Genomic DNA, 20,235 nt, shown 5'->3' with positions numbered 1-20,235 from the left:
CATTTCTAAGATACTGCTGATTAAATGACATGTTTATAAATGTCGATTTATTAACCAGAAACCAACTTTATATGTGTAACTATTGGTCAATCCACAAATTCCAAAGCACACTAAACCTTGTAATTGAGTGCTTTATTTCTTAGGATCTATGTACTATTGGCAGTTGTTTGCATATTTCATATCCATTCATTTTCTGAACCGCTTTGTCCCCACGGGGGTCGCGGCCATGCTGGAGCCTATCCCACCCATCATCGGGCAGCAGGCGGGGGACACCCTGAACCGGTTGCCAGCCAATCGCAGGGCACACAGAGACGAACAACCATCCGCACTCGCACTCACACCTAGGGGCAATTTGGAGTGCTCAATCGGCCTACCAAGCATGTTTTTGGGATGTGGGAGGAAACCGGAGTGCCCGGAGAAAACCCACGCGGGCTCGGGGAGAACATGCAAACTCCACACAGGGAGGGCGGGAGGTGGAATCGAACCCGCACCCTCCTAACTGTGAGGCGGACGAGCTACCCAGTGCCCCACCAAGCCGCCTTATTTTTTTTTTATTTTGGGTTTCTAAAAAAATATTTTAAAACGTAATAATAAGAAGCAAGCCAGTTGCCATGCAAACGAAGGCCAGTTTTGAGGCTGTATTAGTGGGGAACGTGACGTTCCGTCGAGTCGCTCCGGAAATGACGTTCTCTAGTCTGTAAACCGGCCTTCTGAGGACCCAGCCTGTGAATTTGGATCCAGGGAGAATTAGGAATCCTCAGAGGTAGTGTGCAATAACTTGACCTTCTTTACCGCTAAGGTTGACAACATCCGCACCCAGCTCCTCTGCTCTTCTGGCCCCTCCACTTCACCTCCACTCCCCTTCCTTCCACCCGGGTCAGTCCAGCCTCTCCGCTGTTTCTCCCCTATCTTGCAGTCGGAGGTAGAGGACATCATCAAAAAGATGAAACCCTCCACATGTGCCCTGGACCCTTTCCCCACAGCCCTCATTAAACAACAAAGCTCAGCCATTAGTCCCCTAATAACCAATATCATCAACCTCTCACTCCAGTCTGGCTCTGTACCCCCTGCATTGAAGACAGCCATTATTACCCCCCTGCTCAAAAAAACCCTCGCTTGACCTGGCTTGCCAACTACAGGCCAATATCAAACCTCCCGTTCCTCTCCAAGTTTCTGGAAAAAGTGGTAGCTGCCCAACTTCACGCTCATCTCACCCGCAATAACATCGCTGAGAAATTTCAATCCGGTTTTTGCTCTGTCCACAGCACCGAAACAGCCCTTGTTAGGGTCACCAACAACCTTCTCATGGCTGCCGATGCAGGCTCCTCGTCACTCCTCATTCTGTTGGATCTGTCCGCTGCATTTGACACTGTCCACCACAATATACTCCTTAATCAACTTCACTCCACTGGATTCTCTGGCACTGCTCTCACCTGGCTTCAGTCTTACCTCTCGAACCGAACCGAGTACGTTTCCCTGGGAGGGAAAAAATCAGACACACACCTCCGGTGTCCCCCAGGGATCTGTACTCGGTCCTAACCTCTTCATTTTCTACATGCTACCCCTAGGCAATATAATCAGGAAGTTTGGCATCTCATATCATTGTTACCCGGACGACACCCAGCTATACCTCAAACTCAACCCCCCAACCTCTGCAACCCAGCCTCATCCATCTCCCTCATCCATCCTCTCACTGTGTCTGGAGGAGATAAAGGCGTGGATGAATCTCAGCTTCCTGCAAGTCAACAGCGACAAAACCCAAGCCATGTTATTTGGCACTCCCCATCAGATCCAAACCTGCCCAATAACAAGCATCTCATTCGCCGGTCATACAATCCCCCTCTCAGCCACTGTCACCGACCTGGGTGAGACCCTCAACTCAACCTAGAGTCACACATAAAACACATCTGCAAAACCTCCTTTTTCCACCTCAGGAACATTTCCAAACTCCGCCCACACTTACCCTGACAGATGCTGAGAAACTTGTCCACGCCTTTATCTCCTCCAGGCTAGACTACTGTAACGCACTCCTCATCGGGATCCCTAGCAAGCGCCTCCAGAGGCTCCAGTACATCCAAAACGGATCCTGATGAGGGTGCGGAAAAGCGACCACATCACACCCATCCTCCGTTCTCTGCACTGGCTCCCCATCAAATTTCGAATAAATTATAAGATCGCCCTCCTCACTCACCAGTGCATCCTCGGACATGCTCCCCCATACCTAAAAGAACTCCTTGCCCCCAAATCTGCCACCCGAAGCCTCCGCTCATCCAATTCTCACCTTCTCCACATCCCGAAAACCAAGCTGCGCACCATGGGCGACCGGGCCTTCTGCCATGCAGCCCCCACACTGACCAGCTCAGTGGCCTAGTAGTAGAGTGTCCGCCCTGAGACTGGAAGGTTGTGGGTTCAAACCCCGGCCGGGTCATACCAAAGACTATAAAAATGGAACCCATTGCCTCCCTGCTTGGCACTCAGCATTAAGGGTTGGAATTGGGGGGTTAGATCACCAAAAATGATTCCCGAGCGCGGCGCCGCTGCTGCTCACTGCTCCCCTCTCCCCCAGGGGATGGATCAAAATCACATGGGGATGGGTTAAATGCAGAGGACAGAGCCCTTTGAGACTGCTTGTGATTTAGGGCTATATAAAAACTTGACTTGACTTGACTTGACTTAACTCCCTCCCCGACCACCTCAGAGCACCCCAATCCACGGACTCTTTCAAAACTGGACTTAAATCTCACCTCTTTACTCTAGCATTTCCGTAATTCCTGTTCTCATATCCTGGTTGTCGTCCAGTTGTTTTATACTTGTCCTTGCTTTGTATTCTTGTTTTTACTTGCCATGTAGCACTTTGAGATTCCGCCGAATGTTAAGTGCGTTATAAATATAATTTATTATTATTATTATTATTATTATTATTATTATTATTATTATTATTATTATTATTATTAGCGATCGAGAAAGGCCCATCCTCTGCGCATGCGCGCCTCAGGTCGTGCAGGAGCCACTGATCGTGTCTTGACAAGGGTTTTTCGACACAGACGTTAAGTGTGGGTGTTGAGCTAAAATACACATTTGATGAACAATGGAAGGCAAAACTCAGATCCAAGAAGCAATTAAAACTCAAGGTGACATGGTTCGTAGGATGAAGTCCGAGAAGGCAAGCAAAGAGGAGGTAAGCGTCGTTATAATTGCGTACAAGTGACCCGTCATTATACCGTTTAGGGGTTAACATGGTGTGCCCATGTCACACATGATGAGTGCATGAAATGGGGGAAGAAATCGAACAATAAAGAAACTCAGATTACAGTCATTATCGTTATATATGTATATTAGATATTTTTATTATTTTCCTCCGGAAGGTGTTCATCGGCGGAATTGAACTACGAATATAACGACATTCATTGTTAGAAAAGGGATATAGAGAAGCCAGGAATGTTTGCAAAAGTCCAGGAAGCATCATAAATTACTTCTAAAATTGTAATTTGGTCTCGGCACTAACATATTTACTTTTCCTAGTGGCGTTTTAGTTGTACTCAGACGTCTGACGTCAGGTAACTGGGTAGACAAGCAGCGGTATTTGCAAACTTACTTAAATACTCAAATCATTATAATAAAATACAATGACGATCTACGCTTATCCGGGTAACTCTGACAACACCTTTACACCGTTTTAGTTTTAAACTGATTGTCCTTGAATCTGTACGCTACATTTTACCGCAGTTCTTGGGGGAACAGAAGCTTTGGGACCATTGACACAGTATTAACGTCGTGCACTGTACACTGTTACTGCTGATGCAATCTTTACAGATTGAAGCAGGGCTGTATCTATATGTGGATTGCTTTCGATCGGATACTTTGATTGACTTCGTACATCTTATGTTCTGTCCTTTTCAACTGGGGTATCGATGCATCATACACCGCCACCCCTAGTGATAGGGTTGCTTACCACTTTTCTCCTGTTCTTCCTGCCTGACCGTTGGTGTCCTGCTGGCCATTCACGGAATATATTGACCATCTATGGAATGCGTTGTACCAACTGGCTTCTTCATTACTTTGAATGGCTTTTGGGTTGGCTGCCACAATACCATTGGATGATACACTCCTGAATTTTGATTTATTTTTGACACTGTTTTGTGCCCTCTGTTCTTGAAATGAACATGTTCGCCATGTTTGCTGTCCGGACCCACTCTGGTACTGTTGGCTTGCAACTCGCAAACTGTGCCAAATCTCAATGTTCTTTGATGGGAATCACTGTGGCTCAGGTATGTACTATATTTATGTCTAGTATTTCACATGTATGTGCTTGTTTCTTTATTGCATGTATATCACATTTTATAAGTGTTGTAAGCACATATAAGGATTTTTTTAAATCGTTTTTGTGGACCTTTCAATTTATTCTGAATCGCCAGGACTAGGAATCCAGATTCTTTGTAGAATTGATTTTTTTTTTCTTGCACTCCTAGTTGTGATAATGCCATGTTATAAATTCTATTGGTAACTTGCCCAACACAGATTGACAAAGAAGTTGCCAAACTTCTACAACTGAAAGCGCAATTGGGAGGAGATGATGCAAAACATCAGTTTGTTCTTAAAACAGCTAAGGTAAGGTTCACTGTGCAGCAAGTGACTTAAGATATTCTTTTGATCATCGAAACAATCTAAGGTTTGCTGGAAATCTGTAAAACTGTGTGAACATATCTTTAGTTTTACTTTTGAGGGGAAAGGCGGCTCGGTGGAGCACTGGGTAGCACATCCGCCTCACAGTTAGGAGGGTGCAGGTTCGATTCCACCTCCAGCCCTCCCTGTGTGGAGTTTGCATGTTCTCCCCGTGTCCGCGTGGGTTTCCTCTGGGCACTCCGGTTTCCTCCCACATCCCAAAAACATGCTTGGTAGGCCGATTGAGCACTCCAAATGGCCTCTAGGTGTGAGTGCGAGTGCGGATGGTTGTTCTTCTCTGTGTGCCCTGCAATTGGCTGGCAACCATTTCAGGGTGTCCCCCGCCTACTGCCCGATGACGGCTGGGATAGGGTCCGGCATGCCCGCGACCCCCGTGGGGACAAAGACTTACAGAAAATGGATGGATGGATTTTAAGGGGATTGTAAGTTTTCAACAAGATGTTTGTTGCTTTGGGAATATGTGTATATTCTATGTAAGCTTTATCATTTTTGTTTTCTGCTTATTTTTGCCACAATAAATACCAGCCAGATAGTAGTTATTCACTGTTGAACTAAGACATCCATCCATCCATCCATCCATCCATCCATCCATCCATCCATCCATCCATCCATCCATCCATCCATCCATCCATCGATTTTCTGTACAGCTTTGTCCTCACTGGGGTCGCTCTGTAACAAAAACAAACAAACAGAAGAACCCTTTAATACCCAAAAATTGTAACGCATCACTGAAGACCAGTGCGGGTTTTGCAATCCAAATTTTATTATTGTAAAAATCAATATGAAGTTTATTGTTTTTAATTCAATTAAAGTTCAACTATTAACAGATTATGTACATTTCACAACGTGAACTGATTGGTCTATCAGACCTGCAGGATGTGAAAATTCAAGACTGAGACGACACTTTTCTATTATTTTACTTGAAGGGCTTTTCTATTAGATTTTGTGACCCACAGCCACTTTCACCATTAATATGCATAGTTGGAGGTAAGACTTAGCCAACAGTACTTGCCTCACCCAGTGTGCAAGCATGGGAGTGGAACTGTCAAAGTCAAACTCTGCTTTATTGTCAATTTTTTCACATGCCAAGAAACACAAAGAGATCGAAATTTCATTTCCAACTGTCCCACGGTGACAAGACATATTACATCACGGACAAACAAAACATTCAAGTAACAACACAAAAAGTAAAAACAAGAAGGCACATACAATGAATAAATAAGAGCGATGAATAAATAATAAATAAACAAGAGGAGGAAAAATGGAGAAAGTGTGCATACAGCAGACAGTCAGAATATAGCGCAAGAGTAGTGCAAGGCAGCCAACGTGGCCCAAAAGGCCAGGACGCTATGCAACTGAAGGTGGAGAAGGAAGAGAGTTCAGGATCCTAACAGCCTGGAGTATGAAGCTGTTGGTGAGTCTGGTGGTGCGGGAGCGCAGGCTTCTTTACCTCTTCCCAGAGGGCAGCATATCAAACAAAGTGTGAGCGGGGTGACTCACATCACACACAACCGTGGTCGCCTTGCGGGTGAGATGGGAGGTGTAAATATCCTTCAGGGAGGGGAGTGAAGCACCAATAATCCTACCAGCTGTGTTCACTATGCGCTGCAGGGCCTTCATGTTGTATTCAGTGCAGCCAGCACCCCACACAGCGATACAACTGAAGAGGACGCTCTCAATGGTGCCACGGTAGAATGTGGTCATGATGGCTGGTGGAGCACCTGCTCGCCTGAGTTTCCGCAGGAAGTACAGGCGGCGCTGAGCTTTCTTCGCCAGTGATGCAGTGTTGGTGGTCCAGGAGAGGTCTTCACTGATGTGCACCCTCAGGAATCTGGTGCTGCTCACTCTTTCCACCACAGCACCATCGATGGTCAGTGGCAGGTGTTGGGTGTGACCCTTCCGGAAGTCAACAACAATCTCCTTGGTCTTGCTGACGTTCAGCATGAGGTTGTTGTCCCTGCACCATGTGGCCAGAAGGTCGACCTCCGAGCTGTATCGAGTCTCGTACTAAGTTCATTTTGTTTTTCACCTATCAATCATTTCAGTGTATTGAGTCTCGTCGCCCTTGGTGATGAGACCCACCAGAGTCGTCCATCCATCCATCCATTTTCTGAACCGCTTTGTCCCCACGGGGGTCGCGGGCGTGCTGGAGCCTATCCCAGCCGTCATCGGGCAGCAGGCGGGGGACACCCTGAACCGGTTGCCAGCCAATCGCAGAGCACACAGAAACGAACAACCATCTGCACTCACACCTAGGGGCAATTTGGAGTGCTCAATTGGCCTACCAAGCATGTTTTTGGGATGTGGGAGGAAACCGGAGTTCCCGGAGAAAACCCACGCGGGCTCGGGGAGAACATGCAAACTCCACACAGGGAGGGCAGGAGGTGGAATTGAACCCGCACCCTACTAACTGTGAGGTGGACGTGCTACCCAGGGCACCACCGAGCCACTATACCACCAGAGTTGTGTCGTCAGCAAATTTCAGCACGCGGTTGTTGCTGTATTATCATGGTTGTCATCTGCAAAATCAAGGAGGTTTCTGGTTTCTCCTTTAGAATATGAATTTGAACAACTATGTAAATTGTGATGGTTTGATTTCTGTGGCTTGTACAAAGTAGACATAATAGAAAAGTATTTTATTATTCCAAGTAGAGAAAAAAAAGAAATCTGCATTTAAGCCATTACGGGAAGCAAGTGGGAAGCAACTATGCAGGTTTGAAATGTAGCTAATACCTTTAATTCTGTATTTTTGGGACTATAAGTTGCTTCGGAGTACAAGTCGCACCAGCCATTAAATGCATAACAAAGAAGAAAAAGAGGTGTAAGTCACAATGGTGTCTAAGTCACAGTCAGTGACTCAATGCTTGGTCTGGTAGTGTCTCTTGATATTGAATTCTTTCAAAACAGCCACAGTCTCTTGGCAAATTAGGCAGACACAGTTGTTTATTTATGTGAAAAAATACTCCAATTTCCACTTGTCCTGGAAGCGGCGGCCCTCAGTGCCAACTTTACCTTTTTCTGGTTGTCGCCATTTTAGAAATGAGCTGGAAGGGTCAAGAGTCGTGCGGTTAGTGTGTGGCCACAGGGCTGCTGCCATCTTCTGGTGAAATATAAAATAGCTTTTTTTGGACATAGGTTTTTTTTTTTTTGACGGGCCGCATAATATTGATTTTTTTTGACAGAGGCTGCGGGCCAGTGGGAAATTGGACACGGCATTTGGCCCGCCGGCCGCATTTTCGACATGCCTGCAATAAAGCCAATGAAATCTTCATTCTTTGTGGTACTTTTATACAACTCTGGTTACTCCGGGAATAGAAGATGCGGCGCTTCCACTTCTACGTCCCGAGTAGAAGTCGCACCTCCGCCAAACTATGTAAAAAAAAAAACTGCGACTTACAGTCCGGAAATTACGGTAGATTTGGAGTGCGTTTTATTTGTATTTTATTTAACGTTAATTCATTCAGGTAAGGCCATTGAGAAAAGATTCTCTTGCAATGCCAAGTATACCATTAAAAAAAGCAAAAATGGTCTATACAATACAGTTGTGACACTACCGTAATTTTCGGACTATAAGTCGCGGTTTTTGTCATAGTTCGGGTGGGGGGGCGACTTATACTCAGGAGTGACTTATGTGATTTTTTTTCACAAATGTTCAAAATTCAAAAAAAAAAAAGGGAACTCTCAGCTGGCCTGGGAACGCCGGGGGATCCGGATGTGCTGGACGAAGTGGCTGGGGAGAGGGAAGTCTGGGAGTCCCTCCTAAAGCTGCTGCCCCCGCAACCCGACCCCGGATAAGCAGATAGATGGAAGGATTGTTTTTTCCATTTTATTTAGTTCAAGACAATCGTGTTTGACCAAAAGAACAACAAAATTGTTTATTTAATTATTTATTTACTTTCCAATATTTTAAAGTTATCACTGCACCAATCATGTATTTGTTTTTTCTTCTCCGTTATTAAGTTGGTACTGCACAATGCATTCAATAATTTCTTCACTCTCAGAGTACTCAGTCATACATTAGTTAAAAGGGACATTTCTATTAAAACCCTCTTCTAAAATATGTATTGGTTTAGCTTTTCAAACACCTCATTGTGCACCTCATTAATTAAACACACATATACCGTAATTTTCGGACTATAAGTCACGGTTTTTGTCATAGTTTGGGTGGGGGGGGGTGACTTATACTCAGGAGCGACTTAGATGTGATTTTTTTCACAAATTTTCAAAATTCAAAAATCCGCGATGTAGTGAAACCGCGTTAAACGAACCACGATGTAGCAAGGGATTACTGTCATTTGAACTGCAAGTGACGTCACCCGTGCCGCGTGGCGGTTGTTTACATAAAGGGCAAAGGATTTGATCACGTGATGACGAAGATGACGAAGGGCCCCACGTACAACCGGCATCATAAGCGGCTTTGTTTGTAAGTGACACGGAGGACGAAGAGTTTCAAGGATTTAATGATTTGGAGTGACACAGAAGATTTGAAAAACTATTATGGTTTTAACGCACGCCCAGTCTTTCTCGACGGGAGCTCTCTTTCACCTCTGTGGATGGAAGTCGGGGGCCGGCGCTCGGCCGGGTAGCTGTCCAGGGACGGTGGATGGGGCTCGGACATGGCTTTTACGCACGCCTGGTCATACTCTACGGAGCTTTCTTTCACCTCCGTGGATGGAAGGTCAGTAGTTGTTGGCTCGTTGAATTCTTGTTAAATAAAGAGGCGTTTACCAAACCCACGTCTTTCCTGGTACTTTGTTAACGCTACAATATAGTTATATACTAGATCTCTGCAGCGCACGCGCGGCGTTGTTGACATAAAGAACAAGGAATTTGATCAATGGATTTAATGATTTGGAGTGACAAAGATCGTTTGATAATGTTCTTGTCATATGATAGTTATTTAAAATATACTTTATATATCGTTATATGGGTCTGTGGAATAATTAGAAATGCAACTTTCAACGGGTCCGACGTCAGCATATACGGCTTATACACGGCATTGTTTACATAAAGCACGATCGATGGATTTAATGAATTGGAGTGACACAGATGGTTTGATGAACGTGTTATTTATGTAATACTTACTTGAATAACTCTGAATGTTACGTCAGGCCTGTTCTCAGCTCCTCGTTCTGTATATGTCACGTTAGCATACCGTATTGTTTAGCCTGTTGTTGCTGGTTCATGTCTGTTTTTGGTGTTGGATGTTGACAAATAAATTTGCCCCAAAAGTGCGACTTATACTCCGGTGCGACTTATATAGGTTTTTTTTCACTTCATTGTGCATTTTATGGCTCGTGTGACTTATATTCCGGAGCGACTTATCCGAAAATTACGGTACATAACTTTACCTGTCTTTTTTTGTTGTGTGTTATAATAAAATATTTTGAAGAAACCTATTCATCATTCTGTCCACTTCACAGTGTAGCTTGCAGTTTGAAACATTAAAAAACATAGAATAGTTCATCATTTGCAATTGACAAATTGTCCTTGTTTCAGGGAACGAGAGACTACAACCCTAAGCAGATGGCAATAAGAGAGAGAGTTTTTAACACCATCATCAACTGTTTCAAACGTCATGGCGCAGAAACCATTGACACACCTGTTTTTGAACTAAAGGTCAAGATTCTCACAGCCTTACACAAATGTAAATGATTGATTACTTATCTTTGCGACATAACACTTTGTGCTTGTCGATATGTAGGAGACTCTGACGGGGAAATATGGTGAAGACTCCAAACTCATCTATGACCTTAAAGACCAAGGAGGAGAGCTGCTGTCCCTTAGATATGACCTCACCGTATCCTTAATGTATACATCCATCCTATGTCATAGTCAAGGGGGTTGAGGCTTACATACAGATCTCTCATATTTAAAGCCCAAGTATCATGGTAATGAATTCTACTGTTTTACGTTTTACTCATTTAGTTGTAGTCTACATAAAGTGGAACAGCGATGCTTTTTGTCTGAATTCCTCGTTTTGATACCATCACAGGTCACTCTTTTCTACTTGTTCTGAGGTGCATGTCAAAGCAAGCCGTTTTGGTGCGGTCTCTTTAAATGCAAATGAGATACTTCACATTCCCCAGGCCGCAAGATGTGCACCTCCCTTTTGACATATTTGTATTTTTTTTTCAGCCGAGATACGCTTTACTTGCGCCACAAACATTTTGATTGATTGAAAGATATCAATGGCAGAAGACTTGTCCACATACATAACCTGTAATAAAATAAATCCCCTCACAATATTTATTAACGTCTTGTAAACAAGCACTGCAGTCAAGTTAGAAAATAAGCTAATGCTAACGCCCAGCATTGGCGAGAAGCTAACGAACGCATTTAACACATTGTGTTCCCTAAGAATAAAACAGCATCTTCAATGCAATTCATCTGATGCAACTATTCAAAATACATCCTCAACAAGTGAAAACATAGAGCGCACAGCTCCAAAATCAGCAGAATGACTGACGCTAATGCAATGAAAACGAGTGCATAGACAAAGTGAAATACAGTTTAATATTTTGTCATCTCATGCTAACCGCTTTACTGTTTCAATCGTTTCCATCGTTCAGAATTACACTTATTACACTTATATACATATATTGCACTTTTCAACACTCCTGGAGAGTCCAAACACACAAGAAAATTGTTTTAAATGCAAAAAAGTCAGTTTTCCATGATGTGTCCTTTTAAACAACACAAAATATGAAACTCAAATCATATATTGTTTTTCATCAGTTTCTCCAGAAAACCAAATAAGGGAACTACCAGTTTAAGAAATTTTAAATCATTCAGATGACTTCTATCACAACAAAATGATGTTTGCCTTAATACCCTCACTTCCAGGTGCCATTTGCTCGTTACCTGGCGATGAACAAAATCACCAACATCAAGCGCTATCATATTGCTAAGGTTTACCGCCGTGATAACCCTGCTATGACCCGTGGACGCTATCGAGAGTTTTACCAATGTGTGAGTTCATTCAAATTTGCTCTATTCAAGTTCTGCTGTTAACCTTTTGCTGATTTTCCCAATTTGGTCTGTCAGATGTTTTCTGATATTACCAGAATGTACAAATGTCAGTTTTGACGAGAATGTCCTCCAGAATATTATTTATTAGGGCCCGAGCAGCAAGCGCTGTGAGGTCGCTAATGTTTTTCTAGGAATTATTTGGGCCTGAGCAGTGACCGCTGTGAGGTCCCTATCTTTTTTTTTTGTAGGAATTACCGCAATTTTCGGACTATAAGTCGCTCCGGAGTATAAGTCGCACCAGCCATAAAATGCACAGTAAAGTGAAAAAAAACATATATAAGTCGCACCGGAGTATAATTCGCACTTTTGGGGCAGATTTATTTGTCAAAATCCAACACCAAGATCAGACATGAACGAGCAACAACAGACTAAACGATAGGTATGCTAACGTGACATAAACACAAACGAAGAGCTGAGAACGGGCCTGACGTAACATTAAGAGTTATTCTAATAACTATTACATAAATACCAAGTTTATAAAACCATCTGTGTCACTCCAATTCATTAAATCAATCGATCGTCCTTTATGCAAACAATGCCGCGTACGCGCGCCGTCGGACTCGTCGTGATTATGCATTTGTAATTATTCCACAGACCCATATAACAATATACAAAGTATATTTCAAATAACTATCATATAACAACAATATTATCAAACCATCTGTGTCACTCCAAATCATTAACGCCATCGATCAAATTTTCTCGTCCTTTGTCAACAAAGCCGCGCGCGCGCCCTGACGTCAGCCTCGTCGTTATTCCACAGATCTAGTATATAACTATATTGTAGCTTTCACAAAGTACAATCAAAGTGAAGTGAGTGACAATCAAAGACGTGGGTTTGGTAAACGGCTCTTTATTTAACAAAACAAGAGTTCAACGAGGCAACAAATACTGAACTTCCAGCCACGGAAGTGGAAGAGAGCTCCATAGAATAGGACCGGGCGTGCGCAAAAGCCATGTCCAAGCCCCGTCCACCGTCCCCGGACAGCCACCCGGCCGAGCGCCGGCCCCCGACTTCCATCCACAGAGATGAAAGAAAGCTCCGTAGAGTATGACCGGGCGTGCGTAAAAGCCATGTCCAAGCCCCATACACCGTCCCCGGACAGCCACCCGGCCGAGCGCCGGCCCCCGACTTCCATCCACGGAGGTGAAAGAGAGCTCCCGTCAAGAAGGACCGGGCGTGCGTAAAAACCATAATAGTTTTTCAAACCTTCTGTGTCACTCCAAATCATTAAATCCTTCAAACTCTTCAGCCTTCGTGTCACTTACAAACAAAGCCACTAATCATGCCGGGAGTACGTGGGGCCCTTCGTCATCTTCGTCATCCCGTGATTGAATCTTTGTCCATTATGTAAACAACTGCCGCGCCACTGACGTCACTTGAAATTCAAATTATTATTATTTTTTTTAATTTTGAAAATTTGTGAAAAAAATTCTCATAAGTCGCTCCTCAGTATAAGTCGCCCACCCCCCCAAACTAAGAAAAAAACGTGATTTATAGTTTGAAATTTATGGTATTTTTTTATTTTTCTTGGTAAAGCATCGCATTTTGACACCCAAAACATGCACGGAAATTCATCAAATGTACATTCATCAGCTCTGATGAAAAAATTGCAATTTTGAAGTTGTCATGAAGAAAATTGCTCTGTAGCGCCACCTAGAGTGAGGAAAAATCCCATTGACCCAGTACTGTGAAAATTGACAGGCACGCGTAGCACCCCGAGATGTTCAAAAAAGATCCATGCCAGCCCATGTCTAAAATGAATAGGATAAGCGTTATGAATGTATTAATATCTAGTTTTGGCTGAAATTTTCACATTTACAGAAGTCATTGTCCTAAAGGATCCAATCCGATGGGTTGTACCATCTTTAGACCTGAGAAAACAACTGGGAAAAAATAGTTTTCAAAATGACAACAGTGGGTCAGAAAATGTTAACTTTCATATTTTCTTTGACATACAATGAAAATCTTAACTACATGAGCCGAAATATCTGAAACGTCACATGAATATACCGTACTTTTTGGACTATAAGGCACAGTTTTTTTCACAGTTTGGGCGGGGGGGGGTGACTTATCCTCGGGAGCGACTTATATGTGAATTTTTTCACAAATTCTCAAAATTCAAAAATCCGTTATAAACGAATCGCGATGTAGCAAGGGATTACTGTAATTTGAACTGCAAGTGACGTCAGCGGCGCGGCGGTTGTTTACATAAAGGACAAAGGATTCGATCATGGAATGACGAAGATGACGAAGGGCCCCTCGTTTGAATGATTTAATGATTTGGAGTGACAGAAGGTTTGAAAAACGTATTTACTTTTTTTTCGTGTAGCAACTTGTATATGGTTTTATCGTTACAGTCCAGTAAATGTTGGCTCGTTGAACTCTTGTTAAATAAAGAGCCCTTTACCAAACCCACGTCTTTCTTGGTACTTTGTTAATGCTACAGTATAGTTATATACTAGATCTGTGGAATAACGACGAGGCTGACGTCAGGGCGCATGCGCGGCGTTGTTGACATAAAGGACAAGGAATTTGATCGATGGATTTAATGATTTGAAGTGACAGATGGTTTGATAATATTGTTCATATATGATAATTATTTGATATATACTTTATATATTGTTATATGGGTCTGTGGAATAATTAGAAATGCAACTCACGCAGAGTCCTACGGCGCGCGTACGCGGCATTGTTTATATAAAAGACGATCGATGGATTTAATGAATTGGAGTGACACAGATGGTTTGTTAAAGGTGTTATGTAATAGTTATTTGAATAACTGAATGTTACGTCAGGCCCGTTCTCAGATCCTCGTTTGTGTATATGTCACGTTAGCTTACCGTATCGTTTATCCTGTTGTTGCTGGTTCATGTCTGTTCTTGGTGTTGGATTTTGACAAATACATTTGCCCAAAAAGTGCGACTTATACTCCGGAGTGACTTATATGTTTTTTTTCTTCACTTTATTGTGCATTTTATGGCTGGTGTGATTTATACTCCGGAGCGACTTATAGTCCGAAAATTACGGTAGTAGTGGAAGCGTTGATAGGCGAACACGATGCTCAGGCACTCTTTTTCTATCTGTGCATTAGGGATGGATATTGATAGCAACCTCTTGATTCGATTTTGATTCTGTAGGTTTCAATTCGATATTGATTTAAATGTTTCGATTCAGTAAAAAGTAATTACCCAAATAATTAATAGTACCTGTTGGCAATTTTTAAATGTTTACTTTAATGCTCATAATAACACATGGTATGTTCCTTCACAGTACCTTTGAGCAATAAAACATCTGAAAACAAACATTAGCAGGCAGCACCATGACAATAGCGAGCCATTTAATAGGACAAAATTATGGGTATGTGGAATAATTAGAAATGCAAATCACGACAAATCCGAGGTCGAGCGTATGCTGCATTGTTTACCTAATAGATGATCGATGGATTTAATGATATGGAGTGACACAGATCGTTTGATAATGTTGTAATATGATAGTTATTTGAAATATACTTTATATATCGTTATATGGATCTGTGGTATAATTAGAAATGCAAACAGTCTGACGTCAGCATATGCAGCGCATATGCGTACGCAGCATTGTTTACATAAAGCACATCGATGGATTTAATGAATTGGAGTGACACAGATGGTTTGATAAACGTGTTATTTATGTAATACTTACTTGAATAACTCTGAATGTTACGTCAGGCCCGTTCTCAGCTCCTCGTTTGTGTATATGTTACGTTAGCATACCGTATCGTTTAGCCTGTTGTTGCTGGTTCATGTTTGTTTTTGGTGTTGGATTTTGACAAATACATTCGCTCCAAAAGTGCGACTTATACTCCGGAGCGACTTATATATGTTTTTTTTTTCACTTTATTGTGCATTTTATGGCTTGTGCGACTTAAACTCCGAAGCGACCTTTAGTCCGAAAGATACGGTAGTCGCGACCTGATGACATTTGAATGAGTAATTCTTCTGTTTTCGGTGTTGGATTTTGACAAATACATTCGCCCCAAAAGTGCGACTTATACTCCGGAGCGACTTATATATGTTTTTTTTTTTCACTTTATTGTGCATTTTATGGCTTGTGCGACTTATACTCCGAAGCAACCTTTAGTCCGAAAGATACGGTAGTCGCGACCTGATGACATCTGAATGAGTAATTCTTCTGTACTTTAAAGCGCCACTTATACTTATAGCGCCACCTAGTACACTTTGATGTCCTGCACCGAACCCATTGATGAAATCCATCTGAAAATTTTGCAGAACAACTCAAGATGTTGATTGAATACGCCCTACATCGAAATTTGTGACTTTTCATTAAACGGTGCAGCTAAGTCTGGTGATGCACCATGACAATAAAACCTGCTGCGTCTTGACCCAGATGATCTTATCTTCTTCAAATTGTACACATTTGATGATAGTCCCGGTCTGAAGACGATCTTATATTTTAGTACTAGCGCTACCTCTTGGCTCGAGAAATTTAAAGTTTAATTTTTTTATGTTTCTCTGCTAGCGGGTTAACCTGAGGGGTATTCCATAAATTGGGTCATGTAAAAACTCTGAATAAATTAACCCTGAAATGAGGGAAACTCTGGCTCCGTTCCAGAAAGAGAGGGAACTTAAACTCTGGGTCAGTTACCGTGGTAACTTACTCTGTGAACATAACCTGCTCGCTGGCACGCTTACTATGATACCCAGAGTTTCAAACAGTCTCCTCCCACACAAAGAAAGCGCGGAATCAAGGATTGGCCGTTCATTCAAAATCCGATCGACATCGAAGCCGTAATAATTCGAAAAGCTTTACGCCGTGAGAGAATCTTCTGACCCAGATTAGGGACGTTTTATCATTTCTAGAAGAATATATTTTCAAACGCTACAGCTTTTTTTAAAACAGTATATTTTATCTCATCAACTTTCTAAGGCCGTGGGATGCTTGATGGTGTAGTGGTGTCAAACTCAAGGCCCGGGGGCCAGATACAGCCCACCACATCATTTTATGTGGACGTTAATGAGTGTTTGTGTAGGGGACAGCGTCACGTTTTAAATGACTACAATAGGTATAAAACATAAATGCCTTTGTGTCAAGTGTTAATCCACCAAGTGTAAAATTTATTGAGAGGACGTTGGAAAACATTTTGTTTGGGGTTTAAATTGTTCGAAGTAGCCACCGAATTAATATTTTTGTTTGAAATTATAATGACTTCGTTTAATAGCGTAAGACCATTGAAAATAATTAAATTAAAATCAAAGTAAGATGCAATCACAGCCTATCAAAACATACCTTACCCTTTTGATTAATGCTGGTGTTCCTCACTCTACCTTCTTTGCAAGAACCACACTGGAGACAGTTTGCCCTTTTAGCACTTGCAAGTGGAGAAAGCCTTTATCACCTTGTAGGATACAGAGGTGCTTGAAAACAGTGTTGATGGTGCACTGCTTCCCCCTCCTGAGACGCCGGATGGTGTACCAAAATTTTTTCGAAGCCGTCCGAAAGTCATTTTGCATGGCCTTGCCAAACTCCTCTCACGCCCGGGTTTTTGCCTCAGCAACCACCGAAGCCACGTTCCGCTTGGCCATCCAGTACCCATCAGCTGCCTCCGGAGTCCCACAGGCCAAAACGGCCTGATAGGACTTCTTCAGCTTGACGGCATCCCTTACTGCCGGTGTCTACCAGCAGGTTTGGGGATTGCCGCCACAACAGGCACCGACCGGCTTACGGCCACAGCTACGGTTGGCTGCCTCAACAATGGAGGCACAGAACACGGTCCACTCGGACTCAGCGTCACCCGCCTCCTCCGGGACATGAGAAAAGCTCTGCCGGAGGTGGGAGTTGAAGCTCTTCCTGACAGGGGATTCTGCCAGACGTTCCCAGCAGACCCTCACAGTGCGTTTGGGTCTGCCAGGTCGGACCGGTATCTTCCCCCACCATCGGAGCCAACCCACCACCAGGTGATAATCAGTTGACAGCTCCGCCCCTCTCTTCACCCGAGTGTCCAAAACATGCGGCCGCAAATCCGATGACACAACTGCAAAGTCGATCTAGGGTGTCCTGATGCCAAGTGCACACATGGACACCCTTATGTTTGAACATGGTGTTCATTATTGACAAATCCGTGTCGAGCACAGAAGTCCAACAATAGGGTTCGGGGCGTTCCTCCCAATCACTCCCTTCCAGGTCTCACTGTCATTGCCCACGTGAGCATTGAAGTCACCCAGTAGAACGATAGAGTCCCCAGAAGGAGCGCTCTCCAGCACTTCTTCTAAGGACCCCAAAAAAAGTGGGTACTCTGAGCTGCCGTTCGTTGCATAGACACAAACAACAGTCAGGAACCATCCCCCCACCTGAAGGCAGAGGGAGGCTACCCTCACGCTCACCAGGGTGAACCCCAATGTGCAGGCGCCCAGCCGGGGGGCAGTAAGTATGCTCGACGCCTCTCACCGTGGGCAACTCCAGAGTGGAAGAGAGTCCAGCCCTTCTTGAGAGGGCTTGTACCAGAGCCCAAACTATGTGTGCAGGCAAGTCCGACTATGTCTAGTCGGAACTTTTCTCTCTCACACACCAGCTCGGGCCAGAGAGTTGACATTCCATGTCCCTAGAGCCAGTCTCTGCAGCCGGGGATCGGATCGCCAAGGTCCCCGCCTTTGGCCGCCGCCCAGCTCACTTTGCACCCGACCCCTTTGGCCCCTCCTACAGGTGGTGAGCCCATGGGATTTTTTTTTCCTATTTAATTAATTAAGTAGGACTGTCTCTGAAAGTCATCTTGAATTTAAAATGGCGGCTGTGGCTCAGGCAGTAGAGTGGGTCGTCTAGCAACTGGAGGGTCGGTGGTTCGATCCCAGCTCTGTCACAGTCACATGTCGTTGTGTCCTTGGGCAAGACACTTCACACACCTTGCCTCCAGGTCGCCATTGTAAATGAGAAAATGTTCTCAATTGGCTTACCTGGTAAAACATTGAATTCAAAAGAAAAAAAATGTTTACAAAAGTGTTTAAAAATGCAAATAAAGGTGTTAATAAAACAATAGTGTATAAAACTACACTAGGCTGAGTGGCCTAGTAGTAGAGTGTCCGCCCTGAGACTGGAAGGTTGTGGGTTCATTATAAAAATGGAACCCATTGCCTCCCTGCTTGGCACTCAGCATTAAGGGTTGGAATTGGGGGGTTAGATCACCAAATGATTCCCGAGCGCGGCACCGCTGCTGCTCACTTCTCCCCTCTCCCCCAGGGGATGGATCAAAATCACATGGGGATGGGTTAAATGCAGAGGACAAATTTCACCACACCCAGATGTGTGTGTGACGATGATCATTGGGACTGGGGGGACTTTAAAAGTCTAGTGTGGATATTGCAACATATTTACTCTTATTTATATTCTTTATTTATTATTTAAATAAATGTTTTTGAAAGTCAGTTTGACTTTAAAATGTTTACAAAAGTGTTCAAAAATACAAAAAATGTGTTTAAAAACAATAGTGTATAAAACTACATAAAAGTTCATAAAAGTCTTATGTGACTATTGTAACAATGTATTTTCTCTACATCGCGGATTTTCACCTATCGCAGCTGGTTTTGGAACCAATTATCCACGATAAACGAGGGATTACTGTATCATCAATATGTTAATGTATTATTTTTTTTAACGTGGCTCTGGTGCCCACAAAAAAAAAATTAACGATGCAGCACCAGCTGTATGCTTCACCTAAATCGATTACAATTTTGTTGAACAATATGTACTAGCCCAAAATTTACAAAAAAAGTCTCTTCGAGCCATATGGTAAAACGAACAGGATGTTGGCCATTTTTTATTTACTCTATAATTTATTGAGGTCTTATCAAAGTTGCTTTCAATATCATGTAAATTCAATTCCAATGTGCCGGTATCTCAACAAGCCAGTACCCCAACGTTGACAGCGCTGCAAGGGCCCTGTATAGTTGCTCGTAGATCTAGTTAAATTATTTATGTTGGTATGTACGTAGGTAGGTAGTTATTTTTGCCTTTTACATTTTTGCTGATGACCAAACGTATATACAGTAATCCCTCCTACTTCGCGGGGGTTACGTTTCCAGACCCACCCGCGAAATGGGAATTTCCGCGAAATAGAAACTAGATTTTTTTGAAGTATGAGCCATAATTTTAACACTTCAGAACACTTAAACTGCTTTCTAAACTTTCGCAATTATTATACATGTAAGTACATTCATATCAATGGACTGTGCGCTCCGCATTCATGCCTTAGCGACGAGACTAACAGTGTATTGCTATGTCCAGATGAAGGCCACCGCCGGTGGAGAGAACGCCCTGAAGTCACATGTGACGATAAAGTATACTGTACTGACTCTTTAATTTATTCATTTCAAAACAAGAAAACGACTTTTAAACATAAGCTATCATTATTAAAGGAAAATGAAGAAACTCAAGTGGCCGCGAAACCTCGTGAAATGATGAAATTTCTGCGATAAAATCATTAATTTATTTTTGAAAACCCGCGATACAGCGAAGCCGCGATAGTT

General features: G+C 43.1%; 1 protein-coding gene across 2 annotated transcripts in view; it reads left to right on the top strand.

The window, feature by feature from the left end:
* Nucleotides 1-2,981: 2,981 nt before the first annotated feature.
* The window catches only part of hars (histidyl-tRNA synthetase), an 80,264-nt gene continuing 63,010 nt past the window's right edge, over nucleotides 2,982-20,235 (top strand). The window contains exons 1-6 of one of the 2 annotated variants that reach the window (XM_085905840.1): nucleotides 3,016-3,178; nucleotides 3,937-4,268; nucleotides 4,519-4,608; nucleotides 10,183-10,302; nucleotides 10,388-10,483; nucleotides 11,530-11,655. In XM_085905840.1, coding sequence (XP_085761966.1) covers nucleotides 4,158-4,268; nucleotides 4,519-4,608; nucleotides 10,183-10,302; nucleotides 10,388-10,483; nucleotides 11,530-11,655 — 543 coding nt within the window. In that variant the 5' untranslated portion in view covers nucleotides 3,016-3,178; nucleotides 3,937-4,157. Of the gene's footprint in view, nucleotides 3,179-3,936; nucleotides 4,269-4,518; nucleotides 4,609-10,182; nucleotides 10,303-10,387; nucleotides 10,484-11,529; nucleotides 11,656-20,235 lie in introns of both variants that reach the window. The other variant, XM_085905841.1, reaches the window with a different exon arrangement.

The sequence above is a fragment of the Syngnathus leptorhynchus genome, chromosome 2 (genome assembly GCF_054491065.1).
Source record: "Syngnathus leptorhynchus isolate UIUO chromosome 2, UIUO_Slep, whole genome shotgun sequence".
Classification (NCBI taxonomy): Eukaryota; Metazoa; Chordata; class Actinopteri; order Syngnathiformes; family Syngnathidae; genus Syngnathus; species Syngnathus leptorhynchus.
This window is presented reverse-complemented; position numbering and strand designations above follow the sequence as displayed.